Source organism: Gadus macrocephalus, chromosome 17 (genome assembly GCF_031168955.1).
Source record: "Gadus macrocephalus chromosome 17, ASM3116895v1".
In the NCBI taxonomy this organism is placed as follows: domain Eukaryota; kingdom Metazoa; phylum Chordata; class Actinopteri; order Gadiformes; family Gadidae; genus Gadus; species Gadus macrocephalus.
Window position 1 is genome coordinate 316350 of NC_082398.1, and position 19625 is coordinate 335974.

The following is a 19625-nucleotide window of genomic DNA, read 5'->3' on the forward strand; positions in this document are numbered from 1 at the left end:
TGTAGCATGTGTTATTGAATCAGGTTCTCTACTTGGCCAGTACAACCACTACACCAGCAGAACTACAGCTGTATTGTAACACCAAATTATACAAAGCACTGGTTCTCTTTAAGAAGTACAATTAGACATCAAAAGCACAGCCTATTAATGTAAACAACCAGTATGCCCAAGAGCATGCTGGGAACACACCCCCCAGAGCATGCTGGGAACACCCCAGAGCATGCTGGGAGCACCCCAGAGCTGCAGTGGTCAGGCTCCATGTTGGTGAATCAGTGAATCCTTTATTTAATAAATGGCAACATTTCAGAATCCACAGAGTAAACAACACTAATACTGTTGGAGGTGGACATCAGCCAGACATTAAGACGTGAGATAACAATAAGGTGAATCAAGAGGACGGTCCCCAGGGGGGATCAGTGAACTGTGAGCTGCGGACGCTGAAGGAGGTGGGGTCAGGGGTCAGGAGGAGCCTGACCAACCCTTATTCAGGGAACAGATGAATGGATGAATGGAACATGGATCCTAGCTGCCATGTAGGTTACACGTTAGAAACCTTTATTACAGTGGGAGTGGATCAAACACATGACCTACAGGAATACGCACCAACAACTGGTGCAAACCGGTACAAACTGGAGTCAGGGGGAAACGCTTTCCCATAATAATAATATCAAACTAGAAACGTCCCGACATGCAGCCCATGTCCCCCCAGTGCAGAGGTTGGCGTCAGACGGGACTAAGTGCAGGTGGGGGCGGTCCGCAGAGAAGCGGCGCCCTGGTGGGGCGGGGGGGACGCCCGGTCACACAGAGACGCCTCCTTCTGCAGCGCCTCCACCTTCCTCTGCAGCTCCAGCTTCAGCCCCAGCAGCTCCTTCAGGCTCTGCTGCACGGGCATCTGGGGGGGAGGGGGAGAGAGAGAGGGAGGGAGGGAGGGAGGGAGGGAGGGAGGGAGAGGGAGGGGGAGGGAGGGAGGGAGAGGGAGAGAGAGAGGGAGGGAGGGGGAGGGGGAGAGAGAGAGGGAGATGGGGAGGGAGAGGGAGGGGGAGGGAGGAAGGGAGGGAGAGGTAGAGGGAGGGGGAGAGAGAGAGAGAGAGAGGGAGAGGGAGGGAGGGAGGGGGAGAGAGAGAGGGAGGGAGGGGGAGAGGGGAGAGGGAGAGAGGGAGGGAGAGAAGGTTAGGAGGAGAAGGTTGGAAGGGAGGGAGGGAGGGAGAGGGAGAGAGAGAGAGGGAGAGAAGGTTAGGAGGAGAAGGTTAGGAGGGAGGGAGGGAGAGAGAGAGAGGGAGAGAAGGTTAGGAGGAGAAGGTTAGGAGGGAGAGAAGGTTAGGAGGAGAAGGTTAGGAGGGAGAGAGAGAGAGAGAGAGAGAGAGAGAGAGAGAGAGAGAGAGAGGCACGTCATCTGTTAGTAAAGCGTGAATGAAGCTGACCCTTCTGTGTGGAGGGTGAACCCTAACTCTCACCAGGGGTGAGGGTGAACCCTAACCTCTGACCCCTGGGGAGGGTTAGGCTGAGGGTGAGCCCTAACCTCTGACCCCTGGGGAGGTGAGCTAATGGGTACCTGGGGCCTCATGCGGGGGTTCCAGCGGGCGTAGTAGCCGGTCCACAGCTCCAGGTGTCTGGAGGAGGCCAGGGGGTAGAGGACATGGTGCTCCTGGTCCACGAAGAACGGGTTGGTGAACTCTTCTGGTTGGCTGGGCAGAAACAATAGTTAGTAGGTTTCTGTGTGTCCCTCATCTAACCCTGACCTGTGTTAGCATCATGTAGCCCTAGCCTGTGTTGGCATCATGTAGCCCTGGCCTGTGTTGGCATCATGTAGCCCTGGCCTGTGTTAGCATCATGTAGCCCTGGCCTGTGTTAGCATCATGTAGCCCTGGCCTGTGTTAGCATCATGTAGCCCTGGCCTGTGTTAGCATCATGTAGCCCTGGCCTGTGTTAGCATCATGTAGCCCTGGCCTGTGTTAGCATCATGTAACCCTGGCCTGTGTTAGCATCATGTAGCCCTGGCCTGTGTTAGCATCATGTAGCCCTGGCCTGTGTTAGCATCATGTAGCCCTGGCCTGTGTTAGCATCATGTAGCCCTGGCCTGTGTTAGCATCATGTAGCCCTGGCCTGTGTTAGCATCATGTAGCCCTGGCCTGTGTTAGCATCATGTAGCCCTGGCCTGTGTTGGCATCATGTAGCCCTGGCCTGTGTTGGCATCATGTAGCCCTGGCCTGTGTTAGCATCATGTAGCCCTGGCCTGTGTTAGCATCATGTAGCCCTGGCCTGTGTTAGCATCATGTAGCCCTGGCCTGTGTTAGCATCATGTAGCCCGGCCCTCCACCCTCACCTGTTGATGTACGACCAGAGAGACTTGGTTTTACTCTGCAGCTCCTGAAACGATTGAAGAGATGAATGTCAGCGTTTGGTTTATTTTGATGAAATAAATGAGCACTATTAGCACTGTTAGCTTTGTATAAAATGGGGGCATTGACAATAATAATAAAACATTAAATATATGAAAACTGCTCATTCAAATTAACATTCAAATGAGCAGAATGTGTCCACCTGACTGTTGAATGATTCGTCCTGTGAGTGGACTAATGCTTCAGTGGGAGTTAGCAGAGTCAAGCTCAACACTAGTTAATGTTCTGTGTCACTGCATTTAACTACTGCATTTACAAAGCACTGCATGCGTCCCCAGTCCCAGAGGGTTAGGGTAGCAGACGGTCACAGAGGAGCACGTACCTGGGCCCCCTTCTCACGCTCACTGCTGCAGAGGAAGGTCCCAAACAGACAGCTGTACAGGTGGTCCAGCACGCTCACCAGGAACAGCTCGTTGAACTCAAAGGCTGCAGGGAACTGGGGCACAAAGAAGACTGTCTCTCCTCCAGACACACAAGACTGTCCTCCAAAGGACATAGGACACACACAAGACTGTCTCTCCTCCAAAGGACATAGGACACACACACAAGACTGTCTCTCCTCCAAAAGGACTTAGGACACACAGAAGACCATCCGAAATCAGGTCCCACCTGGGGCCCCTCCATCAGAACCAGGTCCCACTGGGGGCCCCTCCATCAGAACCAGGTCCCACTGGGGGCCCCTCCATCAGAACCAGGTCCCACTGGGGGCCCCTCCATCAGAACCAGGTCCCACTGGGGGCCCCTCCGTTGGTGTCCTACCTGTCGGGTCATCTGCCAGACGCAGTCGATGAACTGGACGAAGAGTGGAGAGCGCTCCGAGCTGGCGTGGTCCTCGTCTCCGTGACCAACCCGCTGAGGAGCACAGAGCAAGGTCACTACACAGCAAGGACCCTCGTCTCCTCTGCCCTCGTCTCCTCTGCCCTCGTCTCCTCTGCCCTCGTCTCCTCTGCCCTCGTCTCCTCTGCCCTCATCTCCTCGTCCCTCATCTCCTCTGTCCCTCATCTCCTCTGTCCTCATCTCCTCTGTCCTTATCTCCTCTGTCCTTATCTCCTCTGTCCTTATCTCCTCTGTCCCTTATCTCCTCTGTCCTTATCTCCTCTGTCCTTATCTCCTCTGTCCCTTATCTCCTCTGTCCTTATCTCCTCTTTCCCTTGTCTCCTCTGTCCTTGTCTCCTCTGTCCTTGTCTCCTCTGTCCTTGTCTCCTCTGTCCTTATCTCCACTGTCCTTATCTCCACTGTCCTTGTCTCCTCTGTCCTTGTCTCCTCTGTCCTTGTCTCCTCTGTCCTTGTCTCCTCTGTCCTTGTCTCCTCTTTCTTTGTCTCTTCTGTCCTTATCTCCTCTGTCCTTATCTCCTCTGTCCCTTATCTCCTCTGTCCTTATCTCCTCTGTCCTTATATCCTCTGTCCCTTATCTCCTCTGTCCTTATCTCCTCTTTCCCTTGTCTCCTCTGTCCTTGTCTCCTCTGTCCTTGTCTCCTCTGTCCTTGTCTCCTCTGTCCTTGTCTCCTCTGTCCTTGTCTCCTCTGTCCTTGTCTCCTCTGTCCTTGTCTCCTCTTTCTTTGTCTCTTCTGTCCTTGTCTCCTCTGTCCTTGTCTCCTCTGTCCTTCCCTTATCTCCTCCATCCCTTATCCCTCACCGCGGTGAACTGGTGTCCGAAGCTGATCCACTCCTTCTCCACCAGAACCTGTAAACACCGCGACCCAAAGCCGTGTTAGGAAGACGAAGTGGTGTCCGGCGGTTCGTGTGAACAACGTCAGTGTGTGTCACCTGGAACCCCTGCAGAGTGCGGTAGTAGCTGTCCAACATGAGCATGGCCAGCGCCGTGAGCTGGGGCGTGCGGTCCCAGCCGTCGCTGCAGTGCACCACCACAGACGTCTTCCCCGACTCCAGCCTGTCTGCGATCCGCACAGCTCCCGTGAGCAGCAGCTAGGGGGCGCCGGAGGGAGGGGACAGGGGGACGCCTTTAAGCACCAACCATACTCCATAGTGGGATGTAGGGTGATAAAGGGTTCATGTAACAGGGCTGAGGGCTCCTATAAGGGTTCATGTAACAGGGCTAAGGGGTTCCTACCCGGATGTAGGGTGATAAAGGGTTAAGGGGTTCACTATAAGGGTTTAGGGGTTCCTAACCGGATGAAGGGTAATGAAGGGTTGGTTAAGGGGTTCCTATACCCTGATGTAGGGTAATAAAGAGTTCGTTAAGGGGTCCCCTATAAGGGTTAAGGGGTTCCTACCCTGATGTAGGGTAATAAAGAGTTTGTTAAGGGGTTCCTATAAGGGTTAAGGGGTTCCTAACCGGATGAAGGGTAATGAAGGGTTCGTTAAGGGGTTCCTATAAGGGTTAAGGGGTTCCTAACCGGATGAAGGGTAATGAAGGGTTCGTTAAGGGGTTCCTATAAGGGTTAAGGGGTTCCTACCCTGATGTAGGGTAATAAAGAGTTTGTTAAGGGGTCCCCTGTAAGGGTTAAGGGGTTCCTAACCGGATGAAGGGTAATGAAGGGTTCGTTAAGGGGTTCCTATAAGGGTTAAGGGGTTCCTAACCGGATGAAGGGTTGGTTAAGGGGTTCCTATAAGGGTTAAGGGGTTCCTACCCGGATGTACTCCAGCCAGTGCGTCTGGTGGACGGAGGAGTGCCAGGACGCCTCGTCGATGGTGGGGTACACCACCTCTTTCAGTTTCCTCAGAGACTCCCTCATCACGTGGATGTTGGGGATCTCCAGGAAGCTCAGCTCAACGTTCGGGTAGAAGCTCTCGCTCTCGTAGCCGCCATCTTTGGCCTGCTCAGAACATTTGGTCCCGAGGGATCCAGAGACACACAGATCAGGGGATGGACCGACGGGCCTCAGAGCTAGCAGGCTGCAGACTGCAGGAGTCTGAGACAGGGGAGATCCCCAGCAGACAGGTTGATCCTCCCTGGGGTTAGTGGGGTCCCTGGTCGTTAGTTAGAATGTATTGGCATCTAGCCATCAGACCTGGATGAACTAGATTCAGTGGTCTGAATCCAGGAGGTTGGCTGCCATGACCCTGACACCCCCTCAAGACCAGTCTCACTCTCCCAAAACACGCCTTGCACAATTATAGAGGAGCAAAAACTAGGTCTAGAAACCAATAACTCTAACCGGATGAATGTGTTGTCCTCATGACCTTTGACCTTGGTACCTTGTTGGTGTCGGCCACGCTGCTCTGCCGCGCGTCGAAGATGAGGAGCTTGTGGGACTGGGCGTTGGCGTCCATGACCGTCTGCAGGAGGCGCTCGTCTTCTTTGCAGCGCCGGTCATGCGGGCCGACCAGCGGCTGGCCACAGCGCACGATGGTGGCCTGGGACTCAGGGTGGATCCACGACAGCACCTGAGGGCGAGGCTTCAGTTAGAGCTTTGGAGAGGAGAGCTTCAGTTAGAGCTCTGAGGAGAGCTTCAGTTAGAGCTCTGAAGAGCTTCAGTTAGAGCTCTGAAGAGGAGAGCTTTGGTTAGAGCTCTGGAGAGAAGAGCTTCAGTTAGAGCTCTGAAGAGGAGAGCTTCAGTTAGAGCTCTGGAGAGGAGGGCTTCAGTTAGAGCTCTGGAGAGCTTCAGTTAGAGCTCTGGAGAGGAGAGCTTCAGTTAGAGCTCTGGAGAGGAGAGCTTCAGTCAGATCTCTGGAGAGCTTCAGTTAGAGCTCTGGAGAGGAGAGCTTCAGTTAGAGCTCTGGAGAGGAGAGCTTCAGTCAGATCTCTGGAGAGCTTCAGTTAGAGCTCTGGAGAGGAGAGCTTCAGTTAGAGCTCTGGAGAGGAGAGCTTCAATTATAGCACTGGAGAGGAGGGCTTCAGTTAGAGCTCTGGAGAGGAGAGCTTCAGTTAGAGCTCTGGAGAGGAGGGCTTCAGTTAGAGCTCTGGAGAGCTTCAGTCAGAGCTCTGGAGAGGAGAGCTTCAGTTAGAGCTCTGGAGAGGAGAGCTTCAGTTAGAGCTCTGGAGAGGAGAGCTTCAGTTAGAGCTCTGGAGAGGAGAGCTTCAGTTAGAGCTCTGGAGAGGAGAGCTTCAGTCAGATCTCTGGAGAGCTTCAGTTAGAGCTCTGGAGAGGAGAGCTTCAGTTAGAGCTCTGGAGAGGAGAGCTTCAGTCAGATCTCTGGAGAGCTTCAGTTAGAGCTCTGGAGAGGAGAGCTTCAGTTAGAGCTCTGGAGAGCTTCAGTTAGAGCTCTGGAGAGGAGAGCTTCAGTTAGAGCTCTGGAGAGGAGAGCTTCAGTCAGATCTCTGGAGAGCTTCAGTTAGAGCTCTGGAGAGGAGAGCTTCAGTTAGAGCTCTGGAGAGGAGAGCTTCAATTATAGCACTGGAGAGGAGGGCTTCAGTTAGAGCTCTGGAGAGGAGAGCTTCAGTTAGAGCTCTGGAGAGGAGGGCTTCAGTTAGAGCTCTGAAGAGGAGAGCTTCAGTTAGAGCTCTGGAGAGCTTCAGTCAGAGCTCTGGAGAGGAGAGCTTCAGTTAGAGCTCTGGAGAGGAGGGCTTCAGTTAGAGCTCTGGAGAGCTTCAGTCAGAGCTCTGGAGAGGAGAGCTTCAGTTAGAGCTCTGGAGAGGAGGGCTTCAGTTAGAGCTCAGGAGAGCTTCAGTTAGAGCTCTGAGGAGAGCTCCACCCACCGGGATGCGGTGCTTGGCCCTGAAGGCGGCGACCCGGCGCAGGTCGTCCTCGGGGATGCAGGTGGGGACGACCAGGAGGGAGGGGTAGGTGTCACACAGCTGGTAGCTGCTGTTCACCCGGCTGAGCGCCCAGCTCTCGTTAGGCAGGCCCTGAGGACACACACAGCACCATCACCACAACACCATCACCACTAGACACAGCACCGTCAGCACTACACACAGCACCATCAGCCCCATCACCACTACACACAGCACCATCACCACTACACACAGCACCATCACCACTACACACAGCACCATCACCACTACACACAGCACCATCACCACTACACACAGCACCATCACCACTACACACAGCACCATCACCACTACACACAGCACCATCACCACTACACACAGCACCATCAGCACTACACACAGCACCATCACCACTACACACAGCACCATCACCACTACACCACTACACACAGCCCCATCACCACTACACACAGCACCATCACCACTAGACACAGCACCGTCAGCACTACACACAGCACCATCAGCCCCATCACCACTACACACAGCACCATCACCACTACACACAGCACCATCACCACTACACACAGCACCATCACCACTACACACAGCACCATCACCACTACACACAGCACCATCACCACTACACACAGCACCATCACCACGACACCATCACCACTAGACACAGCACCGTCAGCACTACACACAGCACCATCAGCACCATCACCACTACACACAGCACCATCACCACTACACACAGCACCATCACCACTACACACAGCACCATCACCACTACACACAGCACCATCACCACTACACACAGCACCATCAGCACTACACACAGCACCATCACCACTACACACAGCACCATCACCACTACACACAGCACCATCACCACTACACACAGCACCATCACCACTACACACAGCACCATCACCACTACACACAGCACCATCAGCACCATCACCACTACACACAGCACCATCACCACTACACACAGCACCATCAGCACCATCACCACTACACACAGCACCATCACCACTACACACAGCACCTTCACCACTACACACAGCACCATCAGCACCATCACCACTACACACAGCACCATCACCACTACACACAGCACCATCAGCACTACACACAGCACCATCAGCACCATCACCACTACACACAGCACCATCACCACCTTCACCACGAGATACTAGAAAATGATATTATAACACTGAATTAAAACTGTTGATTCAGCGCTGATTTATTAAGAATGTTGAGTGTTAACTTCTAACAGGCTGGGATGGAACTCACCTGTCTCTTGTATTCCATCACAGGGTCGTAGACCGTCCATCCGTTGACAGGAAAGTCCTCCTGGTACTGGAACGCAAACAGAGCCTGCGCAGGAACCAACACTGTGAGCATTATCCTCCAGATCTATGAACCAACACTGTGAGCATTATCCTCCAGATCTATGAACCAACACTGTGAGCATTATCCTCCAGATCTATGAACCAACACTGTGAGCATTATCCTCCAGATCTATGAACCAACACTGTGAGCATTATCCTCCAGATCTATGAACCAACACTGTGAGCATTACCCTCCAGATCTATGAACCAACACTGTGAGCATTACCCTCCAGATCTATGAACCAACACTGTGAGCATTATCCTCCAGATCTATGAACCAACACTGTGAGCATTATCCTCCAGATCTATGAACCAACACTGTGAGCATTATCCTCCAGATCTATGAACCAACACTGTGAGCATTATCCTCCAGATCTATGAACCAACACTGTGAGCATTATCCTCCAGATCTATGAACCAACACTGTGAGCATTACCCTCCAGATCTATGAACCAACACTGTGAGCATTATCCTCCAGATCTATGAACCAACACTGTGAGCATTATCCTCCAGATCTATGAACCAACACTGTGAGCATTATCCTCCAGATCTATGAACCAACACTGTGAGCATTACCCTCCAGATCTATGAACCAACACTGTGAGCATTACCCTCCAGATCTATGAACCAACACTGTGAGCATTATCCTCCAGATCTATGAACCAACACTGTGAGCATTACCCTCCAGATCTATGAACCAACACTGTGAGCATTATCCTCCAGATCTATGAACCAACACTGTGAGCATTATCCTCCAGATCTATGAACCAACACTGTGAGCATTACCCTCCAGATCTATGAACCAACACTGTGAGCATTACCCTCCAGATCTATGAACCAACACTGTGAGCATTACCCTCCAGATCTATGAACCAACACTGTGAGCATTATCCTCCAGATCTATGAACCAACACTGTGAGCATTATCCTCCAGATCTATGAACCAACACTGTGAGCATTACCCTCCAGATCTATGAACCAACACTGTGAGCATTATCCTCCAGATCTATGAACCAACACTGTGAGCATTATCCTCCAGATCTATGAACCAACACTGTGAGCATTATCCTCCAGATCTATGAACCAACACTGTGAGCATTACCCTCCAGATCTATGAACCAACACTGTGAGCATTATCCTCTAGATCTATGAACCAACACTGTGAGCATTATCCTCCAGATCTATGAACCAACACTGTGAGCATTATCCTCCAGATCTATGAACCAACACTGTGAGCATTATCCTCCAGATCTATGAACCAACACTGTGAGCATTATCCTCCAGATCTATGAACCAACACTGTGAGCATTATCCTCCAGATCTATGAACCAACACTGTGAGCATTATCCTCCAGATCTATGAACCAACACTGTGAGCATTACCCTCCAGATCAGTTCACCAGTGGACCGGTAGTTCACCAGTGGACCGGTAGTTCACCAGTGGACCGGTAGTTCACCAGTGGACCGGTAGTTCACCAGTGGACCGGTAGTTCACCAGTGGACTGGTAGTTCACTGGGACTCACCAGTGGACTGGTAGTTCACCAGTGGACCGGCAGTTCACCAGTGGACCGGTAGTTCACCAGTGGACCGGTAGTTCACCAGTGGACCGGTAGTTCACCAGTGGACCGGCAGTTCACCAGTGGACCGGCAGTTCACCAGTGGACCGATAGTTCACCAGTGGACCGGTAGTTCACCAGTGGACCGGTAGTTCACCAGTGGACCGGTAGTTCACCAGTGGACCGGCAGTTCACCAGTGGACCGGCAGTTCACCAGTGGACCGGTAGTTCACCAGTGGACCGGTAGTTCACTGGGACTCACCAGTGGACTGGTAGTTCACTAGTGGACTGGTAGTTCACCAGTGGACCGGCAGTTCACCAGTGGACCGGCAGTTCACCAGTGGACCGGTAGTTCACCAGTGGACCGGTAGTTCACCAGTGGACCGGTAGTTCACCAGTGGACTGGTAGTTCACTGGGACTCACCAGTGGACTGGTAGTTCACCAGTGGACCGGCAGTTCACCAGTGGACCGGTAGTTCACCAGTGGACCGGTAGTTCACCAGTGGACCGGTAGTTCACCAGTGGACCGGCAGTTCACCAGTGGACCGGTAGTTCACCAGTGGACTGGTAGTTCACTGGGACTCACCAGTGGACTGGTAGTTCACTAGTGGACTGGTAGTTCACCAGTGGACCGGTAGTTCACCAGTGGACTGGTAGTTCGCTGGGACTCACCAGGCTCTTGCAGAGGGGAAAGGCGTACCGGGCCAGCAGGTCCACCAGCTCAGGTTGGTCCGCCTCCTTCTTGTAGGCAAACCTGAGACTCCTCATGTCCTGAGACGGAATAAAGACAGATCATCATATCACAACACCTTAGTCCTATCACCTTAGTTCTAGCCTTAATTATAACACCTTAATTGTAATGCCTTAATCCATCAGACCGTGCTTTAAGGAGCCTCTTCTGGTGGGACAGGTGTCACCTCTTGTGAGGACATGAAGGCTGTGTCTCCATACCTTACAGACCAGTTCAGACCTGGGTCCCAGTTCCTTACAGACCAGTTCAGTCCTGTACCTTACAGACCAGTTCAGTCCTGTGTCACAGTACCTTCCAGACCAGTTCTGTCCTGTACCTTACAGACCAGTTCAGTCCTGTACCTAATGGCGCATTTCCACCACCGGATGTGCTTCGGCCCAGCACGCCTAAGCTCAGTGGTGAAGGTGCGGTTTGTCCAGCTCAGTTACGGCTCACGTTTCAACCGCGGACAGTACCCTTATGGTAGGGCGGGGTTTAGGCCGGATGGCGATAGCCGCGGCATCTACATAAGCATTGTGACCTCATAGCAGCCCAACACAGAGTAGCCTGCTAATAAATCCAATGAAAAAGAAGAACGCGATGAACAAAGAGCAGCAATGTAGGACATCAAAGAAGGACATCAAACTTTTGCGCAACATTTTCTTCAATAAATAAGCTTTCGCCGTTGGCCAGAAATACCTCGTGGGTACTGTGGTTGTTCGTTATTATCCCCGTCGCACGGAAGTGCTGATTCTGTCGACCAATCAACGGATGGCGTGTGTAGCTCCAACTTGTTGGCACCCTTTCAGAGGTCTCAGTAACCCAACGGAGGAGTACTGTGAGATAAGTACGGCTCAATGCGGCTCGATCCGGATCCCGCCCACTTTTGGCGGTTTTAACGCGACCCGTGCCGCACCTTTGCATACCGACCCGACCTGCACACACTGGTGGGAATGCGCCATTACATACCAGTTCAGTCCCGTACCTTACAGACCAGTTCCCGTCCTGGACTGGTTCATACCTTACCGCCCCCGTCCTGTACTGGTTCATACCTTACCGCCTCAGTCCTGTACTGGTTCATACCTTACCGCCTCAGTCCTGTACTGGTTCATACCTTACCGCCCCAGTCCTGTACTGGGTCGTACCTTACAGACCAGTTCCCGTCCTGTACTGGTTCATACCTTACCGCCTCAGTCCTGTACTGGTTCATACCTTACCGCCCCAGTCCTGTACTGGGTCGTACCTTACAGACCAGTTCCAGTCCTGTACTGGTTCATACCTTACCGCCCCAGTCCTGTACTGGGTCATACCTTACAGACCAGTTCCTGTCCTGTACTGGTTCATACCTTACAGACCAGCTCCAGGCCCCTGGAGTCCTCTCCGTGGCTCTGCACGTTGATGGTCTCCAGTCTGCTGATGGCCCCCAGGTTCACATCCAGGAAGAACGGGGGCTCCTGAGTGCAGGCAGAGAGACATCAGCAGACCCAAACATGCACTTCAGTTCCAGCTTTGATGGAGGGATGACCATGGAGACATCCACGTTATAAAGAGGGATCAAAGTGTTTCTGCCCACAGAAGCATTGTTCTCTGAGTGAATAATGTACCGGTCAGCAGTATTTAAGATAATGACCTGTAAGATATGACCTGTGTGATAATGACCTGTGTGATAATGACCTGTGTGATAATGACCTGTATGATAATGACCTGTGTGATAATGACCTGTATGATAATGACCTGTGTGATAATGACCTGTGTGATAATGACCTGTATGATAATGACCTGTGTGATAATGACCTGTAAGATAATGACCTGTGTGATAATGACCTGTATGATAATGACCTGTGTGATAATGACCTGTATGATAATGACCTGTAAGATAATGACCTGTGTGATAATGAGCTGTATGATAATGAGCTGTAAGATAATGACCTGTGTGATAATGACCTGTATGATAATGACCTGTATGATAATGACCTGTATGATAATGATCTGCAAGATAATGACCTGTGTGATAATGACCTGTATGATAATGACCTGTAAGATAATGACCTGTGTGATAATGACCTGTAAGATAATGAACTGTGTGATAATGACCTGTGTGATAATGACCTGTGTGATAATGACCTGTATGATAATGACCTGTAAGATAATGACCTGTAAGATAATGACCTGTGTGATAATGACCTGTGTGATAATGACCTGTATGATAATGACCTGTAAGATAATGACCTGTGTGATAATGACCTGTGTGATAATGACCTGTATGATAATGACCTGTAAGATAATGACCCATATGATAATGGCATGTGTGGTAATGACGTGTATGATAATGAGTTGTATGATAATGACCATTATTATAATGAGGCGTATGATAATGACATGTAATGAGTTGTATGGTAATGAAGTATGATAATGACGTGTATGCCAATGATTTCCATGCTAATTATGTATATTTTAATGCTGTGTATGATAATGACTTGTAGGGTAATGATGTGTATGCTAATGACGTGTACCCTTTCCAAGCTGTTGAAGTACAGCTTGTAGTCTGTCAAGGTCAACATCCCGGTCACCAAACCGCTGAATGGACAGATATACATGACATCTTGAGCTGTGAACACACACACACACACACACACACACTTTTTTTATATATATATATTTTTTTATATATATTATATTATATTGGGTTTTAAATCAAGCTCTCCTCTCTTTGTTGTTAAGGAGGAGTGAGGAGGGGTGAGGATGAGGAGGGGTGAGGAGGGAGGAGGAGGAGTGAGGAGGGGTGAGGATGAGGAGGGGTGAGTATGAGGAGGGGTGAGGATGAGGAGGGGTGAGGAGGGGTGAGTATGAGGAGGGGTGAGTATGAGGAGGGGTGAGGATGAGGAGGAGTGAGGAGGGAGGAGGAGGGGTGAGGATGAGGAGGGGTGAGGAGTGAGGAGGGGTGAGGATGAGGAGGGGTGAGGATGACGAGGGGTGAGGGTGAGGAGGGGTGAGGATGAGGAGGGGTGAGGATGAGGAGGAGGAGGAGGGATGAGGAGGGGTGAGGAGGGGTGAGGATGAGGAGGGGTGAGGATGAGGAGGGGTGAGGAGGGAGGAGGAGGAGTGAGGAGGGGTGAGGATGAGGAGGGGTGAGGATGAGGAGGGGTGAGGATGAGGAGGGGTGAGGATGAGGAGGGGTGAGGATGAGGAGGGAGGAGGATGAGGAGGGGTGAGGATGAGGAGGGGTGAGGATGAGGAGGAGGGATGAGGAGGGGTGAGGAGGGGTGAGGATGAGGAGGGGTGAGGATGAGGAGGGGTGAGGATGAGGAGGGGTGAGGATGAGGAGGGAGGAGGAGGAGTGAGGAGGGGTGAGGATGAGGAGGGGTGAGGATGAGGAGGGGTGAGGATGAGGAGGGGTGAGGATGAGGAGGGGTGAGGATGAGGAGGGAGGAGGAGGGGTGAGGATGAGGAGGGATGAGGAGGGGTGAGGGTGAGGAGGGGTGAGGATGAGGAGGGGTGAGGGTGAGGAGGGATGAGGAGGGGTGAGGATGAGGAGGGGTGAGGAGGGAGGAGGAGGAGGGAGGAGGGGTGAGGATGAGGAGGGGTGAGGAGGGAGGAGGAGGAGGGAGGAGGGGTGAGGAGGGGTGAGGATGAGGAGGGGTGAGGATGAGGAGGGGTGAGGAGGGGTGAGGAGGGGTGAGGAGGGAGGAGGAGGAGGGAGGAGGGGTGAGGAGGGAGGAGGAGGAGGGAGGAGGGGTGAGGATGAGGAGGGGTGAGGAGGGGTGAGGAGGGGGGAGGAGGGATGAGGAGGGGTGAGGAGGGGTGAGGAGGGGTGAGGAGGGGTGAGGATGAGGAGGGGTGAGGAGGGAGGAGGAGGAGGGAGGAGGGGTGAGGAGGGGTGAGGATGAGGAGGGGTGAGGATGAGGAGGGAGGAGGAGGAGTGAGGAGGAGTGAGGATGAGGAGGAGTGAGGATGAGGAGGGGTGAGGATGAGGAGGAGGGGGGAGGAGGGGGGAGGATGGGGGAGGGGGGAGGAGGGGGGAGGAGGGAGGAGGAGAAGGGAGGAGGGTCTCCTCACCACGGAGCTGGACCGACTCTCCGGTTACCAAGGCAACGTCCTTCAACTGAACCTGGACCTGAAACTTCTGTGCAAACAAAGAGCGGTCAGAGAAGAGGAGCGGCCCACGGTCCGATCCCCCGGACCCCCCCCGGACCCCCCCCGGACCAGACCTGGTCCCAATGGCCCCCGGACCAGACCTCAGTATGGTCCCAATGGCCCCCGGACCCCCCCCGGACCCCCCCGGACCAGACCTCAGTATGGTCCCAATGGCCCCCGGACCCCCCCCGGACCAGACCTCAGTATGGTCCCAATGGCCCCCGGACCCCCCCCGGACCAGACCTCAGTATGGTCCCAATGGCCCCCGGACCCCCCCGGACCAGACCTCAGTATGGCCCCAATGGCCCCCGGACCCCCCCCGGACCCCCCCCGGACCAGACCTCAGTATGGTCCCAATGGCCCCCGGACCCCCCCCGGACCCCCCCCGGACCAGACCTCAGTATGGTCCCAATGGCCCCCGGACCCCCCCCGGACCCCCCCGGACCAGACCTCAGTATGGCCCCAATGGCCCCCGGACCCCCCCCGGACCCCCCCGGACCAGACCTCAGTATGGCCCCAATGGCCCCCGGACCAGACCTCAGTATGGTCCCAATGGCCCCCGGACCCCCCCCGGACCAGACCTCAGTATGGCCCCAATGGCCCCCGGACCCCCCCCGGACCAGACCTCAGTATGGTCCCAATGGCCCCCGGACCCCCCCCCCGGACCCCCCCGGACCAGACCTCAGTATGGCCCCAATAGTCATTTCCTTGGCTTCAAAGTGCAACTATGGTCGAATATTTAGTTTGGGCAGTTTCTTGTAATTCACTTTCTCATGTGATTTTGATATTGATGCATCATGGATTACAAACAATGCTTGGAGTCAAATGATCTGTAATCCCTTTGGCCGAGTGCTCCGTCATGAAGCACTCGTCTGGAGGGTCAAGCTAACATTATGACGTTAACGTTAGGAGGAACCGGAGACATCAGGGTTCAGCTTTCAGAGGAGAGCGCACTGTTTGTGTGTTAATGGTGAATAGCAAACATAGCGTACAGGGTTAAGCCAATCACTTTAGAAAGAGAAAGAACAAAGGTATTCTTAAAGTATGTTATAACCTCTGGGTCGTCCTGAGCGGCGCCGTCAGAGTCCTGAAGACGTAGGAGGCGGGGGAGTTATGTGAAGAGGAAATGACAGAAAGGGGTAGAGATCAATACTAGGAAAGAGATTAAAAGACATTGAAAATCAAATCATGATGAAAAAGATTGCGGAAGGAAGGAAGTGGAGGAAGTTCTTAAATTAGCGTGGGGCTAGCAGACGTAAGCAAGAATGGGGCTTGCACCCCGGAGGTCAAAGGTCAGACAGAAGGTTCTCGGGGGCTGACCCCTCAACATGGGAGAGCTGCGCTGGGACTTCAGAAAGGTCTCAGTTACGCTAAACCCTAATTTGAATGATTCAGGGAAATTAACCCGAATTGGGTGAATAGAAACGTTATTTTAGTGTTACTCAAATAGTGTTAGCTACAAGCAGCTCCACTAGCTAGTGTTAGCTACAAGCAGCTCCACTAGCGAGTGTTAGCTACAAGCAGCTCCACTAGCTAGTGTTAGCTACAAGCAGCTCCACTAGCGAGTGTTAGCTACAAGCAGCTCCACTAGCGAGTGTTAGCTACAAGCACCTCCACTAGCTAGTGTTAGCTACAAGCAGCTCCACTAGCTAGTGTTAGCTACAAGCAGCTCCACTAGCTAGTGTTAGCTAAAGGAGCTACACTAGCTGGTGTTAGCTACAAGCAGCTCCACTAGCTAGTGTTAGCTAAAGGAGCTACACTAGCTAGTGTTAGCTACAAGCACCTCCACTAGCTAGTGTTAGCTACAAGCAGCTCCACTAGCTAGTGTTAGCTACAAGCAGCTCCACTAGCTAGTGTTAGCTACAAGCAGCTCCACTAGCTAGTGTTAGCTAAAGGAGCTACACTAGCTGGTGTTAGCTACAAGCAGCTCCACTAGCTAGTGTTAGCTAAAGGAGCTACACTAGCTGGTGTTAGCTACAAGGCCTTCTTACAGCCGAGAAATTCAGAAGGAGGTGGCGGACGAGAAGCATGTTCAGGGACTGGAATTCTTACCCTCAGATTCGGTCTCTTGGAAACCTGAACACCCAACCATAAACAGAAAATGGGAAAGCATGAAGTACACACTGGGAACACCGGGAGCATTCTGCAGCTCCATGACGGAGGAGATCAACAGAGTTCGTCTCCTCCAGCCCTATGGGACTATAGGACCGGCCCTATGGGACTATAGGACCGGCCCTATGGGACTATAGGACCAGCCCCCCTTTGGACCAGCCCCCTTTCGGGCCGGCCCCCTTTGGGACCAGCCCCCTTTGGGACCAGCCCCGGGGGAGGAGCCACCAGGGTGTGGGAGGAGCCACAAGGGTGTGGGGAGGAGCCTACCTTGCTGAGGGCGGGGTCAGAGATCTGCGTGGAGATGGTGGCGGCGATGAGCTGCTTGCACCACTCCACATGGGAGCCTGCGGGGCTGAGAGAGGAACAGGGTGGTTCGTACCGCCCAAGGGGCATTAGTGACAACACATGTTAACCTTCAACTGGTTAACAGGGTGGTTCGTACTGCCCCAGGGGCATTAGTGACAAATGACAACACATGTTAACTTTCAACGGGTTGCCCCAAAATGCTGCTGTGATACCTTTGCCAGATTCGTAAATTTGTGATTTTGTTAGAATTGTCGTTATCTAATTATTACACAACGTTGCATCTTACATATCGATTTATTATCAGAGTAACAAAGATCATTTATTCGCCAGATGAGCTGTGATGGGGAACACATATCTGGACCAAACCCGACATCTAACCATCATGACTGACAGCTGTCAATCTAACTATCATCAGGACTTCTCAGTGACTGACAGCTGTCACTCTAACCATCATCAGGACTCCTCAGTGTTGTGTTACCAGGGTACAGTATAATACTGTTGTGTTACCATGGGGATGTATGACTGTTGTGTTACCAGGGTGTAGTATAATACTGTTGTGTTACCAGGGTGTAGTATAATACTGTTGTGTTACCAGGGTGTAGTATAATACTGTTGTGTTACCAGGGTGTAGTATAATACTGTTGTGTTACCAGGGTGTAGTATAATACTGTTGTGTTACCAGGGTGTAGTATAATACTGTTGTGTTACTAGGGCGTAGTATAATACTGTTGTGTTACCAGGGTGTAGTATAATACTGTTGTGTTACCAGGGGTGTAGTATAATACTGTTGTGTTACCAGGGTATAATAATAGTAGCATAATAGTATAATGCTGTTCCAGTCAAACAGTGTCGAGCTGAAACAGCCGATTGAATCAGAACGGTATGGTTCATCCCTACCAAACTAGGGGGGGTTAAAAGGAAAAAACACTGAATAAAGGTCCTATTTCTTGGATAAAGTTGTTCTATTAATGTGTTATATTTTTCTATTAAGTCGAGTGGGTTGTATTAAGAGTTAGCCCTAAATAACGGAGGTTTGAAATAAGTTCGGAAACACATTCATAGCCGAGCAGTGAAGTGATGCGGAAGGAGATTTGGTCCCGATGAACCTCCGACCGGAGATCAGTCTGGGGTCTGAGACTCTCTCCTGATGGCCCACCGACCGGAGACCAGTCTGGGGTTTGAGACTCTCTACACCGTGTTAAGATGTTCTCTGGAAACCAAGCTGACCCAGCCCCACAGGCATTAATATGAGCTGTTCTCTGGATGAAACCAGTGCGATCATGCACAAAATACTGCGGCTCCATAGTTTGAGGCGGTCCCTCACCTGTCCAGAGCCTCCCCTGGGACCCGAACGGACGGTCTCCTGTGGTCTCCGGCCTTCTTCGGCCCGTCGGGCCCTGCGGGATGTTTTTCCATCAGATCGAAGAACCCTTCATGTGTTAAAGAACCGAGAGGTTTCAGAGTTGGTACCCGATGTGAGCGATCATAGAGCAGATACCAACAGCCGAGGGTTTCTGTGCATAAAGGCAGATGGTACTTCCGCCCTCTCGCTGGTACTTCCGCCCTCCCTCAACGCTTCCTCTCTGATCAGGGATCTGATTGGCTTGCATCCACCAGATGTTGTTACACCCCAGTTTCATCCTTCTGGTCAGTGGAACAAAAAAATATGTAATTCCAATTTTATGTATTATTTTATTTTATATATAGGCCTGAAAAATATTATATATATAAGCTATCTAAATATATATAATTTGTTTTATATCTATATTATATATATTTTTATATATATGTATATATTTGATATATATATATCTTTTTATTTTTTTATGATTACATACATATAATATTTAGATAAAATATATATAAAATAAAAATAGATTTTTTTATATATAGATCACTGTTGTCGCCAGCAGGGGGCAGTAAATATGCAGGTGTTCAAATACTAGCTGTGCTATATATTTAATCATTAAGAAGATATTTCTAGCCAGGGGGACAAGGTCATTTAGCTACAGTTAAATTAATATAAGGTTATAAATAACCACGGAAGGAAAGCAAATACATCTATGCACGCGCACACAGACACACCAAACCCAAACACCACACCACACCACACCACACCCACACACACACACACGCCATGATGAAGTTAAGAGACGAGGAGCGATGCTGAGACCTCCAACTGGAAGCGAGAGGCGGGAGCAGGAAGTGGGGTCTCACCCTGGCTGATAGGATCAGAGGGAGTGATGTCCGTTCAGAGGGAGTGATGTCCGATCAGAGGGAGGGATGTCCGTTCAGAGGGAGTGGTGTCCGTTCAGAGGGAGGGATGTCCGTTCAGAGGGAGGGATGTCCGTTCAGAGGGAGTGATGTCCGTTCA

General features: G+C 51.7%; 1 protein-coding gene across 5 annotated transcripts; it reads right to left on the reverse strand.

Annotated features, from left to right (window-relative positions):
* Positions 1–261: 261 nt before the first annotated feature.
* On the reverse strand, positions 262–18822 carry mtmr1a (myotubularin related protein 1a). 5 transcript variants are annotated; one of them, XM_060076670.1, is made up of 19 exons: positions 18576–18822; positions 17213–17297; positions 16886–16909; positions 15888–15920; positions 14756–14822; positions 13213–13307; positions 12046–12153; positions 10642–10740; positions 8317–8400; positions 7000–7149; positions 5559–5747; positions 4991–5176; positions 4167–4325; positions 4036–4083; positions 3159–3251; positions 2722–2835; positions 2324–2367; positions 1553–1685; positions 262–892 (listed from the first exon to the last, which is right to left on the reverse strand). In XM_060076670.1, exons 1-19 carry the CDS (start codon positions 18665–18667, stop codon positions 734–736), a joined length of 1962 nt encoding a protein of 653 aa, XP_059932653.1. In that variant the 5' UTR covers positions 18668–18822; the 3' UTR covers positions 262–733. The 5 variants fall into 5 exon arrangements, with proteins under 5 accessions (XP_059932653.1, XP_059932654.1, XP_059932655.1 ...); XM_060076671.1 differs by lacking the exon at positions 16886–16909; XM_060076672.1 differs by lacking the exon at positions 15888–15920.
* Positions 18823–19625: the final 803 nt, after the last annotated feature.

Bases quoted from the DNA above. Each gene is read 5' to 3' on its own strand.
- mtmr1a (XM_060076670.1), bottom strand. From the start codon at position 18,667: ATGGAAAAACATCCCGCAGGGCCCGACGGGCCGAAGAAGGCCGGAGAC. The intron at 14,823-15,887 runs GTTATAACATAC...TTGTTTGCACAG, and splicing joins CCGCTCAGGACGACCCAGAG to AAGTTTCAGGTCCAGGTTCA. The intron at 2,368-2,721 runs GTACGTGCTCCT...CAATCGTTTCAG, and splicing joins AGCGTGAGAAGGGGGCCCAG to GAGCTGCAGAGTAAAACCAA.